This window comes from Gobio gobio (genome assembly GCF_949357685.1).
Source record: "Gobio gobio genome assembly, chromosome: 9".
NCBI classification, from domain to species: domain Eukaryota; kingdom Metazoa; phylum Chordata; class Actinopteri; order Cypriniformes; family Gobionidae; genus Gobio; species Gobio gobio.
The window spans coordinates 15,814,386-15,837,598 of record NC_137115.1 but is presented as its reverse complement, the minus strand read 5'-3'; the positions used below and the strand labels follow the sequence as shown (position 1 = coordinate 15,837,598).

At 44.1% G+C, this 23,213-nt stretch overlaps 1 protein-coding gene across 3 annotated transcripts; it reads right to left on the bottom strand.

The window, feature by feature from the left end:
• Positions 1–4,344: 4,344 nt before the first annotated feature.
• Positions 4,345–9,469, bottom strand: LOC307132067 (uncharacterized protein). 3 transcript variants are annotated; one of them, XR_013817252.1, is made up of 3 exons: positions 9,294–9,469; positions 7,514–7,632; positions 4,345–7,389 (listed from the first exon to the last, which is right to left on the bottom strand). XR_013817252.1 is itself a non-coding variant. In XM_079826214.1 (2 exons), the coding sequence occupies exons 1-2, from the start codon at positions 7,515–7,517 to the stop codon at positions 6,437–6,439; spliced, it is 957 nt and encodes a 318-aa protein (XP_079682340.1). In that variant the 5' UTR covers positions 7,518–7,614; the 3' UTR covers positions 4,345–6,436. The 3 variants fall into 3 exon arrangements, 1 of the variants encoding a protein (XP_079682340.1); XR_013817253.1 differs by having other exon boundaries at positions 7,514–7,629; XM_079826214.1 differs by lacking the exon at positions 9,294–9,469 and having other exon boundaries at positions 7,514–7,614.
• Between the last annotated feature and the right edge of the window lie 13,744 nt (positions 9,470–23,213).

Here is a 23,213-nt window from a genome sequence, read left to right as displayed (position 1 = left end):
GGTTCCTGTCCCAAGGACCAGTGCTGGGAGCATCATGTTGCCGGAGAGCCGTTTCAACAGATGCTTCCCTCACTGGCTGGGGCGCAGTCATGGACGGCCGCTTTGCGAGCGGTCTGTGGGAGACCCGGCATTCTTCATGGCACATCAACTGCCTGGAGATGCTGGCGGTCTACAAAGCTCTGAGGAGCTTTTACCCGGACCTCCGCGGCCACCATGTCCTGATACGCTCAGACAACACCTCGGTTGTCACGTATCTCAACCGTCAGGGGGGTTTGAAGTCGCGCCCTCTGTGCATCAAATCCTCCTGTGGTCCCAGGGGAAGTTATCGTCTCTCAGGGTGATGTACATCCCTGGGGACCAAAATCAGGGAGCAGACATCCTGTCGAGGCAGGAGCTGAGGCCCGGGGAGTGGCGACTCCACCCAGAGGTGGTGGAAGCCATGTGCGAGAGATTTGGCCCAGTGGAAGTGGACCTGTTCGCGTCTCGAGAGACGTCCCACTGTCCACTGTGGTTTTCTCTCAGGCATCCAGCTCCGTTAGGGCTGGACGCCATGATGCAGACGTGGCCGAGGCTACGTCTGTACGCATTTCCCCCGATCGCTCTGCTCCCGGGAGTTCTGGAGCGGGTCCGCCGGGAGGGCATCAGCCTGCTCTTAGTAGCACCCCGGTGGCCCACTCGAGTATGGTTCTCGGACATCATAGCTCTGCTAGACGGCTCTCCGTGGCGGATCCCTCTGAGGAGGGATCTGCTCTCTCAGGCAGGGGGAACAATATTTCACCCCTGGCCAGAGTTGTGGAGCCTCTGGGTCTGGCCCCTGAGGGGGCTCGGTACCTAGAAGCGGGCCTGTCAGCAGAGGTGGTCGAGACCTTACTCAGCTCCAGGGCTCCTTCCACAAGGAGACTGTACAGCCTCAAGTGGAACGTATTTTCCACTTGGTGTAGAGAGCGTGAGGTGGACCCAGTTAACTGCCCAGTGGCTTCAGTGCTGGAGTTCCTCCAAGATCGATTCTCCTCTGGTCTTACCCCGTCCTCCCTGAAGGTGTACGTGGCTGCCCATGGGGCTTTCCACGCACCTCTAGGTGATGGACCCTTGGGGAAGCACCATCTGGTTGTACAGTTCCTCCGTGGGTCTCGGCTCGCTCGAGTCCCAACCTGGGACCTGGCGGTGGTTCTTGAACGGCTGGCTGAGGCCCCCTTCGAGCCACTGGAGTTGGCTGAGCCAAATAACCTGACCCTGAAGGTGGCCTTTCTCCTCGCTATTACCTCTCTTAGGAGAGTGGGAGATCTCCAGGCCTTGGCGGTCACGCCAAACTGCCTGGAGTTTGCCCCTGGCAAAGTGAGGGCCATCCTTCACCCTAGACCGGGTTATATACCCAAGGTTCCATCTCAGGGAGCCCGATCTCTGGTTCTTCAGGCTTTCCATCCCCCTCCCCACCTGACGGCGGAAGAGGGGAAACTTCATCTGCTCTGCCCGGTCAGAGCTCTAAGTATTTATTTGGAGAAGTCTTCCCACTGGAGAAGGTCAGACCAATTGTTGGTGTGCTTTGGCTCACCCAAGAAGGGGCTGCCTGCGTCAACGCAGACGATCAGTAATTGGATTGTCCAGGCTATAGCCGCGGCTTATAGGGTGCGCAATTTGCCTCCGCCCATGGCCGTGAGGGCCCATTCCACCAGGAGCATGGCCTCCTCAGTGGCCCTCCTTTCTGGCGTCTCGCTTCAAGAGGTATGCGAGGCGGCCGGGTGGGCCACCCCGCACACCTTCATAAGATTTTACAGTCTGCACCTCCCGGTGATGCCTGGTGCTCGAGTGCTTGTGTCCTGAGTGTGCCTGGGTTCCAGCTTCACACTGGGACGTGGGGTGATATCGGTGTGGCCTAGTGGGTATTAACGTTCTGTAGTGGGATCCGGTATTTATCCCAGTTCCTGATTAACCCTTAAGATACAATTATATTAATTGCAGATAAGCAGTCTTGTGCTGTCAGGTCAGTATTAGGTCTAAGCCTACACTAGCTCGTTATCTCATACCATTAATCTAGTGATATGAACATCTCGTCCCTTAATGAACAATACAAAATCAATAAACAGTCAATAACCCTTGTAATGAGACCATACTCACCACCCGGTGGTTTTTCTCAACGATGGTTGCTTGACCCCTTGGCCGTGTCAGATGTGATAAAAATGCTCTATCTATTCTTTATGCAACTGACTTTATAAGCTGAGGTAAAAAACTGAAAAATACTTTTCCTTTATAAAATGAAAATTTATTTATACAAAAGATAAAAGTACTGGTTAAACAATGATCCAAAAGTAATTAGCAAAATAATAAAAGGTTACAGGTTATAATACTTCAGCTTATCCAATCTCAGACAATCATGAATGAGTGGGTCAATATAAAGGTTTAAAATACCTTGTATGCAGTTTCAAGCAATAGATGTAAAAAAGTAACTTGTTCTCATCCGAGCAATACAAGTCAGAATGATACAGCAGAGCAATGCAAATAAAAATACAGAGAGAGAGTAATTCTCAATGATGGTACATCAATCAAAAGAAATCGAAAAGGAATGCACCCCGACAGAAAAAATACAGGGGTATTTATACCGAACTGTTTACATGTTAAGCAATCTGGGTTCTTTCCAAAGAGGAAGTCTAGTTTGTCTGCAAAGGAAATCAAGTGTGTCGATATCTTGTCATCTTAGTTACTCTTGTACAGACGATGCTGGCTCTTGCAGATTCTTCCATATTTTATGGTTCTTCCTTCCTTTTCTCCCCGTCATCTTAGGATGTCGTTTAACATGAGTGTGGGTGTATAATTCAGGAAGTGTTTTCGTTAGTTCATTTATACTCATATTGTAGCTTTCCCTTACAGTTCCCAAAGTGTCATCACTCGACGACGCAGTGCGAGTTCCCTCGAAAAGGAAACGTCTCGGGTTATGACTGTAACCCTTGTTCCCCGAGAAGGGAACGAGACACTGCGTCTCGTCGCCACACCTATCACGGCTAGAGCGCTCGCTTCATCGCAAGTGCTTGTATGTGTTTGCATCAGCTTCCCTTTTGTATCTTCCGGGTATGCCGTCATCTACTACGTCACGACGCACCACCAATCAGATTGGCTTGATTTCATTCATACTTCAGACGCGCAACGCTGTGGGCGTTCCCAAAATGTCGTCACTCGACGACGCAGTGTCTCGTTCCCTTCTCGGGGAACAAGGGTTACAGTCATAACCCGAGACGTTTCATGTGTATTTCTTGAGACGAGGGGGGGGGGGGAGGTTAGAAAGGGAAAGCTCTAGCTTTGTGTGGATGTGGCCTCAAAGACATAAACAACAATTAATTGGGTAATTCACTGCCTGCAAAAAGGGCTTTTAATAAAACTTGGCTATCTTTGCAGTAGAAAGTTGAAAAAAGTTATGAAATCAGTGCTACCTGACTAGAGAAAACAAAGAAAAAGGCCGGTTTGATTTTTTTCTTTTTCCAAAAAGGTAGTAAGATTTCAACACTCATAATGCACTGGGGTTGTTCATGTCCAAGGCCGCTCCCAGTCTGCTCGTGTAGAATATAGGTATGACGTCAGAACCCGGAATTTGTAGCTGGTTCCTTTAAGATTTTCCTATGGGGTAAAGGGGTTTTTCGATTTATGTGTGAAATAAAGCCTGTGGTAAACATAACTTGTCTATACTTTGACGTTTTGTTCTACAACGTAAATTACACACACCCATAGTGAAAACGCAAATTTTGAAGCAGTTATGTACAGTTTTCTAACAACACACTAAATAAGACAACTTGGGGTGTGAATGTGTGTGCCAGTCTACATAGAACAAAACATCAATGTTTATTCATAAATTGAAAAACACCATTATAAAACCCAATAGGAAAATCTCAAATGAACCAGCAGTGACTTCCAGGTTCTGTCATTATACCTGCACCATTTGGATGGCTTCAAATTATTGGATTGAGTCAAATACTGCCTTACACTTGAAGAAAATACTTTGGTGTATGTGTCAAAGGTAGACACATCTCTCAACAAATTAGATATGATACAATATCAGGCGTTAAGGTTATGTACAGGAGCATTTAAAACAACCCAAACAAAGGCACTCCAGGTAGAAATGCGAGAAAAACACAGCTATCGCTGAGATATTGGGTCAATTTACAAGACAATAAGCTTTGGGTGGACAGTGGAACAAAAAGTGACAGATTTTGAAATACTTCAATTACACGACATCATTCTATCAGTACCATTTCAATCAATGCACCCATGGATAATGCCATAGTAGATCTCACAATATTAGAAAAGAAAGACAAGGATAAGGAGTTTGTTTTCAACTCACAGTCATACCCAGATGCATCAAAGAAGATTCAGTGTTTATTGTTCCAGAATTTCATATCAAAATGGGGAAAAGTTTAATTGAGGTATTATCATTTTACACAGGAGAAATGCTTGCCATAATGTTAGCAGTATGGTAGATAGAGGATTTAAGTAGCCTGGGAAAACCCAGACAACTTCCGGCAAATTTAGATTTGTTAGATTAGTTACTACTGAGAATGGTCTGGTTTTAACCAGGCTAGGATTTAAGACCACTAAGAGAAATCATTTGTTCAGGCTCAAGCTCATCATTAATACATTTACAGTGCAGTCATTTACACCAGAAGACCAGACATTTTGATAGAGATGCGAGAAACATTATACAGAAAACAAATGATGGGTTTACAATTCACATTGGGGTCAAAGGAAATGAAATGGCAGACAAGGTAGCAAATTAAGTTACTAAAAGTAATCACAATGACAGTTAGTCCGTTAGCATCAGCAGGGCAAAGTCAAGAGCATTAATAAAAAGAGATTGAAGGAATGGCGGCAAAGAGAGGAAGCGAGAAAAGGGAGACGGGATAATAATATCAAGATATAGGCTTGGACACACTGGACTAAATAGATTGCTGTTCAAAATAGATAAACACAGGGAAATGTGATTTCTGTAAGCAGGAAGAAACGGTATAGAACATATGCTATTGTATAAAAGAAGACATTTGACGCAAGACTTGGGAGAGCTAAAAGTATACATTAACCCCTTTCACACATACAGTCTTTACTGGTAAATTACCGGTAAGAGATCATGTGTGAAGAGGACTTTTTCAAAAATATGGGAAGTTATGACAATTACCGTTATGATGCTGTGTGTGAATAAACTCCCAGTAGTACTCCTCGATGTTTACAGTACGCTTTGTAATAGTTTTTCTATGTAAATATGCACTAGGTGGTCATTGACCGTTGCGGCATGTCAACTTTTTCAACGTGTCACGCTCGAGACCCAGCCTTCTTTTCCATTCATCAGCACTGCAGCTCTGCAGTTGGATACTATTGAGCGCGTCTCGTGTTTTTAAGAGCAAAAACGTGTTCTGTTTAATTATCCCTTTTGCCTGACACTCAGACGTCAGAAAATGTCGTCAAACTGGACAGATAGTGAAACAGCGTTTCGTTTAGAGATCGTTTCTGATGACTGACATCACAGAATTTACTGGTATTTTGGTGCTGATGTGTGAATGATCTCTTAAAAAGCTAGAACTATGTTGCTTGTGTGAACAGCATATTTGTGTATTTGCTGGTAAAGCCATTCGGGTACTTTTACGGTAATTTACCGGGATTGCTGTGTGAAAGGGCCGATTGACTTAATGGATATTCTGTAATGTATTTGACTATAAGGAGTCAAAAGATAAGTGTTACAATATCTTATTTCAATGGAGAATCTAATGTTTTTTTTACAAATAACAGATATTCCAGTCCACACTTCATACTGTAAGTCTTTTGCCAATAAACCTTGAAAGAAAAAGAGAAGAACTTGGAAATACTTTTTAGTAAACTTTTAGTCACAATGGTGTCGACCTGTATTGTTCCCGGGTACAAGATTACAAAGAGTAAATGTTTGGGAGTGAGTTAACCCACACCTAGTTGACAATATCATATGCACGTAAAAAGTCATTTTGGCGTATAAATTGCACGATAAATACAAATAGTGTTAGAGAAACGCATTTCATGAGAACGTGTTGATCTATAAGAGCACATTCGCCATTAAAAGCTGTAAAAACAGCCAAAACTGACAACTCCGCAGTGAGACATGGGCGTAAGGGCAGAGCAAGTTTAAATATCCTTTCTAGTCTGTATTTCCATCTTGTAATGCCGCTGTTTTGAGGTATTTTTTTTTATATAAATGATTTGTAATAGAGCAGACACTTTGAGTTTTGAATGGGTTATGTTATAGCCCTGCTTGTTTTTATGAAATATATGTATTTACTGAATGATCATTTCACCGTATTATGTATAGCCATGTGAGCCGCAGATTCAGCTGGTGCGAGCCGCGCAATGAGTAACACTGCTGCAGGGAGTCTCTCATCTTTCTTTCTGAGCCATCAACTGGCTTTTATGCTGGCCTTCTTGGTGAAAATGATCAGTTCCTGTCAGAGCGGTTTTGCAGCAGAAACCATAGGAAAAGCGAGAAAAACAACAAACCGCAAAATCGCCACACACCCACTGAGGTAACAAGAAAACAAATTAAAACAAAAAGCAAAACACCAATTGGTAACACCACATCTGTTGCTTGTGATTGTCCTTGTGATTGTCCTATCCCTTGCGATCCAAAAATTGTTGCTCCTACTGCAAGTAGGCCTACTAACACAAGTAATCCCCCAAATAATCCAGATGCTAATCCTGCTAATGAGGTTCCTATTGCTGCTAATCCTGATGCTGCTGCTACTGCTAATCCTAATGATGCTGCTATTGCTATTAAACCTGATCCTCCCATTGATGCTAATGTGTTGAATAATGTTTTTGCGGCTTCTTTAATCAATTGTACTGCTGATTTTACTTTGGCTACTGTCCATTTTATTATATCTGTTACCCACTTTATTACATTTTTTGCCAAAATGAATAGTATTCCTCCAATTGTCACTACAATTGTTCCTAACGTTGTGATTAGAAAAACTACACCGATCTTCAAGATAACTATTAACCACTGTATTGTTTCTATAACCTCTTGTAATGGCTTTCTTGCTATTGCTACTATTGCAGCTCCTGCTATCGCTCCAACTATTGCTGATCCTGTTAGCGAGTATGCTAATACCATTGATCGTAACTTTGCTGCTGCTGCTCCTGCTACACCTCCTGCTACTGCTGTTACTGCTACTGCTACTGGCTCTTTTCTTTCTTCTTCTTCCCACAGTGATTTTAAAATGCATACTCCAGCTGCTGCTCCTGCTGCTGCTCCTACTACTGATTCACCTCCTGTTGACATTAATACATAGCCTACTACTACTACTACAACTGTTGCAACTGTCAATGTTTGTGGTGATGGAAGAGTTCCCCTCGGTTCTTCTTCTGCTGCTGGTGCTGCTGCTTCTTTTCCTGCCAATGTAACATTTTATAAAAAATAAACAAAAGAATTTTCATCCTCAAATCACAATATACTAAATCAAATATACTTGCATGTATAGGATATCGTTGTTATAGTATACATTTCATTTCTTACCCATGTTGTTCGATTTTAAATCGCAAGTATATGACTCAGGTCTTCTTAAATGATTAGGTTTTCGGATTGTTCTCCCTTCTTTCAAGGTTGTTCTTTCTTCTTTCAAGCCAATGACCCTGCTTTAAAGAGACAAATTTACAAAAAAATATGCCATCTCAAATTTCAAGCTCCTGAAATCAATGCATATTTATCAGAATATTTATGAAGAACTTTCTTGTTTACATCTGATAATTTTTTTTGAGTATTAATCTATTACTAAAAAAAACATTCTCATCCTGTCTTAAGCGATATAAGCAGTGCTTCTTGCATCGATGGCCCCACACACAGTCACACATTCCACTTTTTCATGGCTTACTGTCAACATTTCCAAAGGTTTGTGTCCACTCTGTGTTTCCGAGCAGCCCTGAGCTAAACTTCATCATCCCTTTTCATTTCTGCTGCTATTTGTTTGTTATCCCATTATTCTATGTCCAAATAAAACAACTAAGCTGTAAACCAAAGAATATTTAAAAAAAAAAATCATTTCTGTTTTGTTTTAGTTTTTTTTTCTATGGTATTTTTATTTTTTTTTGTTATGTTTTATTTTTATTTTCAGTTTCAGTTAAATTAGGGACTCCATATAAGAACTACAAACAATACGTGTGACATGAACAAGACTTTATCAAATAGACTAAACACTTAGATTAACTATAATAACCTTGTAACTCACCCTGTTACCAGAGGCATAGCATACAGACAATTCCCCCGAGCCCTGCAATTTGAGGGCGCCACCAAGGGCTGATCATTTAAACAATCATTTAACTTAAAATAAATATCTTAAAAGGGACATAATCCATACCTTAACTGGATTATGCTCATTTGCACTGCCAACTGTTGCAACTGTTTACATATGCATTTTGCACCATACTTCTAACTGTAATATAAAATCACTTTCCATGGCACTTTTATTTATATTTATATATTCGGCAGACGCTTTTATCCAAAGCGACTTACAGTGCCCTTATTACAGGGACAATCCCCCTGGAGCAACATGGAGTAAAGTGCCTTGCTCAAGGACACACTGGTGGTGACCGCTGGGATCGAACCAGCAACTTTTACACTTTTTTTCGGATAGCTTCGGTCCATACTTTATTGCACTACCTTAATCCACTGCTATACTGCTCATCTTAGCCTAACATATCATTGTATACATCTATCTGTAAAATTCTGTTTATAGTAATAGCCATCTGTATATTATATTATATTCATAGTACATATTCACCTGTAAATTCTGTTCATAGTAATAGCCATCTGTATATTATATTCATTGTACATATTCACCTGTAAATTCTGTTTATAGTAATAACCATTTCTATATATATTCAGTACATATCCATGTCCTGCACTTATGCAACCGTTGTATATCCTGCACTTGCTGCTATTGCACTTCTTGTTAGACCTAAACTGCATTTCATTGCCTTGTACCTGTACTTGTGTAATGTCAATAAAGTTGAATCTAATCTAATCTAAAATAATATCTCAGCAACCAGTACTACATCCATTTACATTAACAAACACTAAAACTAAAGCATTCATTAAGGTTGATGAATGTTAATTTAAACAAATACTAATACATTATTTAATAAAAACTTGTAAATGTTAATATTAGTTAGTTAATGCATTATTACCTAACATGAACTATAAACAATTGAATTGCACATGCACTGTACATTGTAAAAAATTATATCTCTGGGTATAATCCCACTCTTCCCTAACTGTAACAAAGTCAAATCTTACAAACCTGAAATGAATCCGGATTCCAAACAGCAAATGAAAGCTCTCTGATGAATATCATACAAGAAACGTGTTTTGGATTCATGAATAACTTGACCGATAAAAGAACGCTGCTCACTATGCTGTGGTCTTAAATACATCTACCCAGACTACAACTCTCTACAATTCAGCCTATCTAAATGTGATCTGAAGGCTGCTGCTTTTCTGTAAAGCATGTGACATTTAGGAAACTACAGCAAAGTGAGAAAGTACCTGTTAAATTGAAAGTGAAATTTAGTGATGAAACCAGTGCCGTTAAAATGGGAAAATTGTGGGGAAACAAAGTGGCAGTACAGTACTCCAGAGTGTGGTGGAGTGTGTGTGTGTCTTTGTTGCTGTTTTTGTTTGAACATTTGGGGTTTAAAGTGAACATTTACGGGGTTACACACTCTCAGAAAAAAAAGTAGAGGTATAATTTTGTTCCTTGGGGAACAAAACATAACTATACATTTAAAGGTACACAATTGGTACTTGGGGTACAATTATATCATTGTTTTAAGTAGAGGTACAAAAATGTACCCTTAAGGGAACCACCCCAGTGATATATAGCCACTTGAGTGTGTGAGTGTGTGTCTGCTCCTATAGCAGTGAATGAAAGGTACAATTTTGTTTACTCTTTTTTTGAGAGTGCAGGGCATGCTCCCTCTTTTATTTGCTTTATTTGGGAAGCCAAACTATCTTTACATAAAATGTTCTTATATCTATATCTTAAAGCCATTTTTTTCCCTATTATCTGTCATTATTAGCAGAACACATTTTACACATGGGGAAAACCAATTGTTCAATAATTCAAGAAGGTCCAGACTTTAATTAACTGATTTCTCAACCGTATGGTAGACCTTATTTTGAGTGTGAAAAAATTCAGTCAAAAGAAGGAGATGAGACAAAGATCTTCTTCAGCTCTATTGCTCCACCCCCTTGTCTGCTTTGGGCATGGAGGGATGGGACTTTTCACTTTCACTTTTCAGATGACAGCATCAGTTTGCACACTTCAGTCGGTCACACAAAAGAATGAAGTTGCTGATCGTCATCAAATAATAGGGTCAAACAAGATATCAGTTAAGTAGGGAATCAAGCATAATGTGGTAGTTAGTGGAGTCTAAACAATAAAAATAGGGCAAAATATAAGAGAAATACAAAAAAAACAGTTTGCCATAATTTTCCAAAAGTATGCGTGACTGTATGGTAGATATAAAGGGATAAAATAGCCAGATAGTAGGACAGACTGAAGGGTGACAATATTGTCTTCTGACTCTGAGAGTGGATTATGAGGATGTCCATGGGGATATTTTATTTTTTCATCAAGCAGACAGTAAAAAATGTAAAAGGAATTTAAAATACAATTTTAGTAATGTTACTCACACATACACCGATCAAGCATAACATTGTGACCGGTGAAATGAACAACACTGATGATCTCTTCATCAAGTTTGACTGTTTAAGGGGTGTGGGCTGAAAGTAGCTGTAACTGTTGGCATGTGTGTTTATTTTTGCCACCGCTGAGAGGCACATAAGCCCTGTTTCCACCGAAATTACCCGGAACAATTTGTCCCAGGAACTTTTTTCTCCCAGAACTGTTACTGTCTGCGTTTCCATCGTGGTCTAAAGTACCGTGAAGATTAGTTCGGTGACTGTGCACGACTTTCCAGTTCCTCCTGGATTTCGTCCGCATATAAGCTTAATAAAACCTGAACCTCGTCATTGGTCCATCTGTCTTATTTTTTAATCTCCATTGTTGATTTGAATAGCAAACAACTCTTACTGCAGGCACGGCAACAGACATTCAACAATGGTGGTTGAAATAAAATGATGCGTGGAGCCAATTAATCAGCATGTTCAGGCCCAAGTCCCACCCACAAAAGTTCCTGAACTTTGAAAAGGTACTACCTCGCAAGCAGGGACTTTTTGAGGGGAACATTTTTACCCACAACTTCATTTAGACCCTGGTACCTGCGGTGGAAATACATTTTTAGTCATGTTTAGTCATTTAGTTAAGTGATGCATATTGTACCGCCGATAGAGAATGGGAACGTGACGTCAGCAACGCAATGCATGTGTGGACTTTAGGACATAGACACTACATTAGAGAATGAGTAGTAGTGGAGGTAGACTTTAAAACTTGTATTATACAGTTAAAACACATTAGAATGGTCAACGCTTGCTGTGTTATGAACTACCATAGCCGCATACAAATCTCAAATGACACAATTTTTCAGTTTACCAGCTTGGAAATAACAAGAGAGAGTGAAAGTAAAACTCGAAAACTTAAACAAAATATGTCTTTATAATTTGTATTTATTATTTATAACAGATATATTACAGATTAATATTTTCTGAACCGCTTGTATGTGCGCTCACAACATAAATAATGTAACACATCTGTAAATGCCTCATTGTTCAGCTTCTCTCAGTAGAAGGAATATTGTACATGTTCCATTTAAGTCCAGTAAAACGTTTTAGTACTGTAGGCTAAAGCGCTTTCAAATACAAATCATTTCAAAGCTGCATTACGAGCCATAATCTCATGTTATCCCTTAACGTTTTCGTTAAGTAATTAGGGCGATATGATATATGTTGATTGAATAAATGATTCACTGGCTGAGATCAAGCTATATGTATTTATTATTTTATATATCAGATACAGACTTTTTAGTTAGGCTATTAAAAAATAAACTGCAAAAGACAAACCAATGTGTGGTGCGATAGAAGGCAGCCGTATGATTTCTGATTGTATGAAATGTGATGAATATGTGCAAAGTCCTGGCCGCACAACTGAGCGCTCATGTATGTAAGAGATTAAAATATAGTCCGTTCATTCTAAGTGAGTGCAAGCAAGTTTTTTCTCTGGTGATTCGCATTTGTTATCATTGTACGCTCCTGAGCATGTCCTAAAACATGGCGGCGACTACCCATAATGCAATGCGCAATGACATAGTTTCCCAGACTCTATAGGTATTCATACCAGTATTGTGCGTTATGTGCTATTCACTTTCACACAGTTGAAAATATGTTACTTTGCACTCTCTTTATATCACAGTCCTGCAAAGATGACAGAGAATTTACTCTCATTTGCTGTCCTGCGGCAAAACATGAGAGCAGTTGCGTTTTAGACCAAACATATAATGGTGAGTGAGTGAGCGAGTGAGTTCAACCTGGATGCATAAGTAAATGCTGAGCTATTTTAATAAAATGATCCTGCTAGAAGAATTGCATGATAGGTTTATTATCTCTTGTTCCGGTCTAATAATTTTATGAGATTAATGTTTTAAATATATTTTGAATATAGAAATAGCCTATGTAATGATGGAAACAATGAAATAATCCTTTTAAATATGAAACTAAAAACAGCCAGTAGTTGGCTGGAAGTCATTAATGAGTGAGTTCAATCATTCATTCAGCCGATTTGTTCAAAGAAACTGATTCATTTAGTAAGAAAACAGAAATTGTGTTGCTCAGAAATGCAGCGGTTCTGCTGTGGCATTTGGATTGATACAAAACAGTAAAATATTCAAATGAAACCATTAAACAGTCTGTGTATATATACCTAATGCCACTTCAGAGACACCTTTTGTACGCCCCACATCTGCAGGGCATTGACGGCTTTTGTTGATACATGATTTTATTTTACTGGTAACAGCCCTATAGTGCCTTATTATTCTAATTCAATTTATTGATTAAGTTTAAGAATTTTACACATGATGACACACATTTTAAAGGTTAAAAAGTTGTGTTTGGGGCTATCAGTCAATGTTATTTTTGGAATTTTACATTAAAAATTATATATTATGATAAATAATTCCAAATGATGTCTTGTGATTAATCAGTATCTAAGAGAAGCATCTTTGAAATCTGCATTATATTTTAAGCATTTTAACTGTCACATGTTGTGAATGCAAAGTTAGTAAACACGAATGTGAACTGAATTTTGCAGTCGCGTTGGAAGCACATTGATCAATTTGCTTGTGTAGACTTCAGTGAAATGTAGGCTGGTTTCTCTCTGCATTCTGAGCGGGTGTGCAAGTCTCATCGACAATAAACTGTCACGGTTCATCAATCCATCGTCTCGTCCTCTCTGGGCCCTATTTTAACGATCTGAAACGCAAGTGTCAAAGCGCGAAGCGCAAGTAACTTTGTGGGCGGGTCTCGGCGCTGTTGCTATTTTCCCGGCGGGATAAATGGCTCTTGCGCCCGGCGCAAATCTAAAATGGGTTGGTCTGAAGTAGCTTCATTATTCATAGGTGTGGTTTGGGCGTAACGTGAATAAACCAATCCGAGCGTCATCCAACATTCCCTTTAAAAGCAGGTGCGCAAGTTCCATTATGGATTGCTATTATTATGGCGTATTTACCAGGCGCACGCCAGGAGCGGTTCACAGCCGAGGAGACTGATGTTCTTGTAAGAGCAGTGAAAGACAGAGAAGTGAAGTTGTAATGTTGTACTTTATGGTAAAGGTGATTTCACAGTCTTTTTTTTTTTCAGTCTTTCAGTTTTTTCAGTTTTTCAGTCGATTTTTTTTCCTGGTTCTTGACGGACAAACCAATTTGTCAGATGTCCTTATATACATATATGTCTTGCCACTATTGGGCAAACAGGTCTTATCCTTAATTATTACAATTAGCCTGAATCATTTGTAAGCTAGATTTATGCCTATTTTTTCACATCTTCGTGGCACACCACAATGATTTCCGTCATCTCATGTGTTAATATTTTTTTAGTGTAACAATTTATGATTTGCAAAAATAACTGTTGCATCTATGTAGATTACATGAGCAAAGTGTATGCGCGTTGTGCACGCTATACATTATGGTCAAGCATGCGCCCTTAAAATAGCATAATGAACAACGCCCAACGCGCCACTGACTTTAGACTAGGTTTTTTCTGGTCAGTGGCACAATTGTTTAATGGAACAGCAAAATAGCACCAGGGATTGTTTGCGCCGGAACACGCCTCCTTTTTTGCGCTGAACCGCCCAGGGAGCACAAGTTCATTCACTAGTTTAGCGACGTGCTTCTGTGGAGGGAAAAGCGCGCTTTGCGCGGGTGCAAAATAGGAATGACACATGCGTCGGTGTACAAAGTCAATTGCGCTGGGTGCAAGATAGGGCCCTCTGTGTTTGTGTGGTTGTGTTGGAGGCGTGGTTATTGATTGCTGCTCTGATCACTATCACCTGCCGCACTCATTATCTCTGCCTATTTATACGTGTCACTCACATACCTCTTTGTCAGATCGTTACAGACTGTCCTGCGGTTCCTGGTGCCCGCTCCTTTGTCTCCCGGGAGATTTGTCTCTGTTCCGGATCCTGTTCTCCTGGGCATCTGGACTTCCTGTTCGCTCTCTCTTTGCCTGCATCGCTCTCTGTTGTTTCTCTATGGTCTCCGGACTCTATAAGAACGTTGTGCAGTTTAAGTGACATTAAATGAGTTTATCGCTATTGGATCTTTCAGTCTCTTTTTCAGTACGTGACAGAACGATCTGACCGTGAAATGGATCCAGCGAGAGTCGCAGAACTGCAAGAGTACCTCACAACAAGTAATCAGAGAATGGATCGCCAGGATGAACAGGTAACCGCCACTGCTCAAGCAGTGCAGGCACTCGTGGCGCAGGTGTCCGAGCTCTCGACCCAGATTCAACAACTGAGATCAACGTTTTCGTACGAGGAGAACCCCTGAGTGTCGTGAGTTTCTGGACGGAGACACGGTCAGTCCACCCTACGATCACGAGCCCATGCAGGTGGGGAGAGCTCGGCTTTCCCGGGAGGAGAGAGAACGTCGGAGGACTGGAGTACTTTGTCTTTATTGCGGCGCGGCGGGGCATTTCCTCAACCAGTGTCCATTAAAAGATCGAGCCCGACAGTAAAACGAGGGTTACTGTCGGGTGGAGCTGCATTGGGGAAATCCTCGTCCGCGACTCTCCTTCCGGGAAGATTGCAGTGGGCAAACGGATCCCACCACTGCCAGGCGTTAGTGGACTCCGGAGCCGAGGGTAGTTTTTTGGACTGCAAGCTAGCCTCCCAGCTTCAGATTCCTCTCACTCCCCTCTGTAACCCCATCGCTGTGCACGCCCTTAATGGACAGACTCTTCCTACCATAACCCACACCACTGACAATATTTCACTGGTTATATCGGGCAATCACACTGAGACTATCAAGTTTTTCATCACGGACTCCCCTCTCATTCCCATTGTCCTCGGTCATCCCTGGTTGCTGAAACACAACCCCAGGATTGACTGGGGACACAATTCTGTTATTGGGTGGAGTAATCAGTGCCATGCCTCTTGTCTTGTTTCTGCTCGTTCGTCTGTGTCTGGTTTTGTGTTTCAGGAGGAGACGGTGGATTTATCTAACGTGCCCGAGGAGTATCTCGACCTGAAGGAGGTGTTCAGTAAGTCCCGGGCTGCTTCTCTTCCTCCTCATCGTCCCTATGACTGTGCCATAGATTTACTGCCAGGCAAGTCTCCGCCCAAAGGCAAGTTATACTCTCTTTCTTTACCTGAGAGGGAGACCATGGAGAAATACATTTCTGATTCTCTAGCTTCCGAGTTCATCCGCCCTTCCTCTTCTCCAGCGGGGGCGGGGTTCTTTTTCGTGGGTAAGAAGGATGGTTCTCTGCGACCTTGTATTGATTACCGAGGGTTGAATAACTTCACGGTAAAGAATACTTATCCTTTGCCGTTGATGTCTTCAGCTTTCGAGAGGTTACAGGGAGCATCCTTATTCACAAAATTGGATTTACGCAATGCTTATCATTTGGTGTGCATTAGGGAGGGGGGTGAGTGGAAGACGGCATTTAACACCCCCAGGGGCCATTTTGAATACTTAGTTATGCCCTTCGGGCTTTCTAACTCCCCTGCGGTCTTCCAGGCACTAGTCAACGACGTGCTGGGAGACATGGTTGATCAGTTTCTTTATGTCTACCTGGATGACATATTGATTTTTTCTTCGTCTCTCCAGGAGCATGTCCAGCACGTCAGACTAGTGCTTCAGAGGTTGCTAGAGAATGGGCTTTTTGTCAAGGCGGAAAAATGCGCGTTTCATGCACAGTCTGTTTCTTTCCTAGGGTATATCGTCTCGTCCGAGGGAATGCGCATGGATCCTGACAAAGTTAAGGCTGTCATAGATTGGCCAAGCCCGGATTCCCGTAAGGCCCTACAGAGGTTTCTGGGGTTCGCTAATTTCTATCGGCGTTTCATTCGCAACTTCAGCCAACTAGCTGCGCCTCTGACCGCGTTGACCTCTCCCAAAACGGCTTTCAGGTGGTCTGGTGCAGCCGAGGCTGCATTTTCCAAACTTAAGAGTCGCTTCGTTTCGGCTCCCATTCTCATTACCCCTGATCCATCAAGCCAGTTTGTGATAGAGGTTGACGCATCAGAGACGGGGGTAGGTGCAGTTCTTTCCCAGCGCTTTTCCCTCGGACGACAAGATGCATCCTTGCGCGTTTTTTTCCCATCGTCTATCACCAGCCGAACGCAATTACGACATTGGTAACAGAGAATTGCTGGCAGTCAAACTTGCATTGGAGGAGTGGCGTCATTGGTTAGAGGGATCGGGGGTACCTTTCATTGTCTGGACCGATCATAAGAATCTAGAGTACATCAGATCTGCTAAAAGACTCAACTCTAGGCAGGCTCGGTGGGCCCTTTTTTTCGGACGTTTTGACTTTTCTCTATCGTACCGCCCGGGTTCTAAGAACATCAAACCCGATGCTTTGTCGCGCGTTTTTGACCGCTCCGAACGCCCTGCTTCTCCCGAGTGTATTTTTGTTTCCACACTCATATGGGAGGTCGAATCGAAGGTTAAATCAGCCTTAGAAGGGGTAACGCCTCCGCCCGGTGGACCACCGAGTCGATTATTTGTGCCTGAGGGAGTTCGGCCCGACGTGATACGATGGGGTCATTGCTCCAATGTAGCTTGCCATCCAGGGGTTAACAGAACTAAGTTTTTGGTTAAGCAACGATTCTGGTGGCCGAAAATGGCTCGCGACATCCGGGATTTTGTTTTGGCCTGTTCGATTTGCGCCATGGGTAAGACGTCTAATCGCTCCCCTGATGGGTTACTCCAACCGCGGTCTGTTCCTTCGAGACCATGGTCCCACATTGCGCTAGATTTCATCACCGCCCTCCCGCCTTCCCAGGGCAAGACAGTCGTTTTGACAGTCGTGGACCGGTTCTCGAAAATGGTTCATTTTATTCCCTTACCCAAATTACCTTCTGCTAAGGAGACAGCGGTAGCTGTCGTGGATCACGTCTTTCGTTTACATGGCCTTCCGATGGATGTGGTTTCCGACAGGGGGCCCCAATTTATTTCCAAATTTTGGCGTGAATTTTGTAAGTTGCTGGGGGCGACGGTTAGTCTGTCTTCGGGGTTTCATCCCCAAAGTAATGGTCAGACCGAGCGCGCCAACCAAGATCTTGAGAGATGGTTGCGATGTTTGGTCTCCAAGAATCCTTCGTCCTGGAGTCAGCAAATCTCTTGGATTGAGTATGCACATAATTTGTTACCAGTGTCGGCTACGGGCCTCTCTCCGTTTGAGTGTAGCTTAGGTTACCAGCCACCACTGTTTCCCAGTCTGGAATCCGAAGTCGCGGTTCCCTCCGCTCACGCTTTCGTCCAGAGGTGTCGTCACACATGGAGCAGAGTCTCACAGGTGGGTAGACGCACCAAGGCCCAAGCCGATCGCCACCGGTCTAAGCCTCCCGTCTACGTCGTGGGTCAAAAAGTGTGGCTTTCATCCAGAAACATTCCTCTCCGCTCCGTAAGTAATAAGTTGGCTCCCAAATTTATTGGCCCATTTCCTGTCACCAAGATTCTTAGTCCGGTGGCAGTCCGCCTCAAACTACCTCCTGCGTATGGGAGGATTCACCCCGTGTTTCATGTTTCTAAATTAAAGCCCGTATTTCATTCTCACATTAACCCGCCAGTCCCGGTCCCCCCCCTGCCGCGTCTCGTAGATGGGGAACCAACTTATACGGTTAATCGTATTCTGGACTCAAGACGGAGGGGACGCGGATTCCAGTACTTGGTGGACTGGGAGGGTTACGGTCCGGAGGAGAGAAGTTGGGTTCCTGCGAGGGACATATTGGATCACTCCCTTATTGATGATTACAATCGACAGGTAGGTCCTCCTGGGAAAAAAAACAGCATATGCTGGTTAGGTATGTTTTGAAGCATGCAGCTGGTTTATGCTGGTCCTTACTTGGTCATGGAAAAAAACAACCCCACACCAAACTTTACAAAGTTTGGCATATGCTTTTTTTTTTTTTTTCAACAGGACGAATGGGGGAAAATAACTTCTGGAGAAACCATGCTCTGTCAGGGTGCCAGTTCTGGAGTTTGTTTATTAAGCATGCAGGGAAACCACCCAGTAGAGAATTACAATAAATCTAGTCTTGAGGTCTAGAGATGGGCAATATTTACAAAATCTTACATCATGATTTAAGTCATTATAATATCACGTTTATACAATGTCGTTAGGCAAGTACCATTCTCCTGGCAACCGCCAAACCCAGACTCGTCCATCGGATTGCCAGACAAGGCGCAATTCGTCACTCCAGAGGACACGTCTCCACTGCTTTAATGTCCAGGCGGCGTGCTTTACACCACTGTATCCGATGCTTTGCATTGCACTTGGTGATGTAAGGCTTGGATGCAGCTGCTCGGCCATGGAAACCCATTCCATGAAGCTCTCTACGCACTGCTCTTGAGCTAATCTGAAGGCCTTACAAAGTTTAGAGGTCTGGAGCTAATGAGTTCTGAGCTAATGACTAGCACAAGCTGACACCACTCTGTGTTTTTACGTGGCCTACCACTTCGTGACTGAGTTGCTGTTGTTCCCAATTGCTTCCACTTTGTTCTAATATCACTAACAGTTGACCGTGGAATATTTAGTAGTGAGAAAATTTCATGAATGGACATTGCACAGGTGGCAACCTATCACGGTACCACGCTTGAATTCACTAAGCGAGCGACCCATTCTTTGACCAATGTTTGTAGAAGCAGTCTGCACACCTAGGTGCTTTATACACGTTTGGCCATGGAAGTGATTGGAACACCTGAATTCAATGATTTGGAGGGGTGTCCCAATACTTCTGCCAATATAGTTTAGCTCTATTGCCAGCATTACATTCTTCACCATACTTGGGATTTATAGAAGTTTATAGGAAATATTTGATGTTTGGTGTCAAGTTTTGAGGGATATGGTGAGGACTAAAATTCTGTCACACTATATAACCTTGGGTCCCTGAGTAGATAACGAGTTGTTGCTGACGCTGACGCTGTGCGTCAGTAGCTGACACTATGCCCATATAGAATCACACCAATTAAATGGCTGATAGCGCAAGCACTGCTAACCGAAGCATTTCACATCATGAAAACTCAGATTTTCCTACGAACAAAGTAGGAGACACAAAGGTGTATGGCAAGCAATGCAGCGTTTCATTCCCTACTCAGGAAACTACTCAGGGAATGTAAGTTATGTCTATAACTATAGATCTATGAGACAGAATGATGACCATCAATTATGCCATTCTACTGCCTTTCCTCGAGACCTAAAGTAAACAAAATCAGATGACTGACCTTAAGTGGTTGATTCCCTATATAATATCCATGTGAACCAAACAATTCCTCTTGCCTGGAACACCTCAGTTCATCCCGAGTGACAAGAGAGACATTCATCATTCGGTCTCCTAGGTACAAAATTATATAGTCAAAAATTACAATCTATTTTGACCTCACTCAGACCGTCACCATGATCTTACCTTGGATGACTAGTGCCATCAAGGTCACGAGGGACAGAAGCCCCTCCTTCCTTACATCAATGCTTAGTAACTGGGTCCGCCAAACTGACCCTGTAATACTTGGCAAAGGTACAAGGTTAGCTCCATGATGCCGCTGTGCATATGTCCGAAAGTGCCATCCCCTTCAGTAGCCGCGTTTCCATTACCCTTCAAATTGCGCAAATTGAAATTGCGAATTGAAAATATGCCCAATGGAAACGCGTCAATTTCGCAAAAACTCCCACATATCGCAAAAAAGTTTTTACGCTCGCATGAGGTGGTTTTTCAGGCAATTCGAAAATGTCAGGGATTCTGAAACTTAGGACCCAGATGCAGGGTGAACAATGAAGACTTTATTAACACGACTCTAGACAGGGCACAACAAGGAAGTGACAAGGTGTGAGTTCAAACAGCAGGGCAGGGGACAGACACCACGATGACAGGCAGGGAGGACGACCACTGAGACCAGTCCAGGGAGACCATGAGCTTGCGGATGGCTTTGGAAGCAACACCAGGCAGGGCGATGGTGGGAAAACCCGGACAGGAACGCCAGGAACCTGAGACTTGATGTCCTCTCCCAGAATCAGCTCCAGTCTTGACTGCCCGGGATAAAGCGACAGTGGCCAAGGGAGACTCAGGACACAGGGCAGGAACCAACACAAGACACACACACACACACACGACAAGACAACAAAAGATAAACAAGAGCGAAAAATAAAACCTAAGAATAGGGAAACTGCAACTAAGTATCAGAAATCTAAAAAGGAAAACAAAAGAGATATAATAAACTATAACAAACAAGAGGAGCTAGATAAATACTAGAAATGAAAGACTGGAACTAGAATCAAAGAAAAGTAAAAAACCAAACAGCAACTATGCAGGAAACTAGAGAAAGAAAAATAAGATCACTAAACTAGAGAGAAAACAAAACCAAAGCTAGAGAAAACCAAAAAGTAAGGCTAGGGGAAAACAAAGCTAATAACTATAACTATGGCAAGAGTAACAGCAATCACAAGGACAAGATAAGCCAGACAACGAATGCACACAAACGCAACGAACCAGCAAGGACATGAGGGAAAGTAGCACAATATAAAGGGACCAGAGCACATGAGGATCAGGTGAGCACAATTAGTGAAACAAGGACTAGACAATGACTAAACAAGGGGGCGTGGTAAAGGGAAACAAGGAGGCAGGACGAGAGGAACACACAAACAAAGACACAGCCATGTGCCCAAGCACAAGACAAACAAAGAAACACTAAACAAGGACAAAACAGACAAGACTGTCAGGGCAGGATCCTGACAGTACCCTCCCCCCAACGGACGCCTCCTGGCGTCCACACTGGGCAAAGGAAAAAGAGGTGGTAACAATTGGGAGGGTGGGCGGGGAACAAAACTGGGAGTACCAGGGCAGACAGGAAACCCGGGGGGCAGAACTGGGGAGGAAAATAATCCAGGAGAGTAGTTAGGGACTGACCAGGGAGGTGCTGACTTCGGGAACCCATAAGGACCAGGTAAAAGGGAGGGTGGGATGGGAGGGGTAGGGACAAAACTACGGGTCCTCCTGGGAACATGGGTTTGCTCTAATGGGTGGGGTTTGAAAGTGACCTTGGTGTCAGAAACAGTCTTAGGGAAAAGTTCTTGATTGGGGACAGATTTAGGGAAGAACTCAGGGACCATGACTGCATTGGCACGGAAGGTGGATCCTTGGGGAACAGACTCAGGAAACAACTTAACATTCCTCAAGACTTCAGGGACAGACACGGGACTTGACTCGGGAGCGCCCTCCTGGGCTGCACTGGCGAGTTCGGGGACTGGCTCATGTGCGCCCTCCTGGGCAGCACTGGCGTGCTCGGGGACCGGCTCGTGAGCGCCCTCCTGGGCAGCACTGGCGTGCACGGGGACCGGCTCGTGAGCGCCCTCCTGGGCAGCACTGGCGTGCACGGGAACCGGCTCGTGAGCGCCCTCCTGGGCAGCACTGGCGTGCACGGGGACCGGCTCGTGAGCGCCCTCCTGGGCAGCACTGGCGTGCTCGTGGGCTGGAGCCCGCACTGGACTGTGCACTGGGATGACTGCAGGAGCGCACTCGACCGGCTCTGGGATGACTGCAGTGGGTTCTGGGATGACTGCAGTAGAGCGCTTGGCGGGTTCTGGGATGACTGCAGTAGAGCGCTTGGCGGGTTCTGGGATGACTGCAGTAGAGCGCTTGGCGGGTTCTGGGATGACTGCAGTAGAGCGCTTGGCATGCTCACTGGGCTCAGGAATGGCTGGAGCCGACACTGGACTGGGCTCAGGAACTGGAGTTGGAGGCGACACTGGACTGGGCTCAGGGGCTGGAGCTGGAGCCGACACTGGACTTGGCACAGGGGCTGGAGCTGGAGCCGACACTGGACTTGGCACAGGGGCTGAAGCTGGAGCCGACACTGGACTTGGCACAGGGGCTGGAGCTGGAGCCGACACTGGACTTGGCACAGGGGCTGGAGCTGGAGCCGACACTGGACTTGGCACAGGGGCTGGAGCTGGAGCCGACACTGGACTTGGCACAGGGGCTGGAGCTGGAGCCGACACTGGACTTGGCACAGGGGCTGGAGCTGGAGCCGACACTGGACTTGGCACAGGGGCTGGAGCTGGAGCCGACACTGGACTTGGCACAGGGGCTGGAGCTGGAGCCGACACTGGACTGGGCACAGGGGCTGGAGCTGGAGCCGACACTGGACTGGGCACAGGGGCTGGAGCTGGAGCCGACACTGGACTGGGCACAGGGGCTGGAGCTGACAGATTCAGGCCCTCCTGGACCAACAGGTTAGGGGCCTCTAGAAGGGCATCTGACTTGCCAACATTAGCCTTCCTTTTCCTCCGCTTCTGAGGGCATGACAATCTGTACTCGACGGACTCTGGACTGGCAGGAGCGGACTCTGGACTGGCAGGAGCTGACTCGACTGGCTCTGGACTGGCAGGAGCTGACTCCGGAATGACCGTAGCAAACTTGATGGGCTCAGGATGTACCACAGCACACTCTACGGGCTCTGAACTGGCAGGAACGGCTGGAACTGTCTTGGTGGAAACAGAGACTGATGCAGCTGTCCGAGCCGTCCTTCTCCTTCTCAACCTTCGTTTC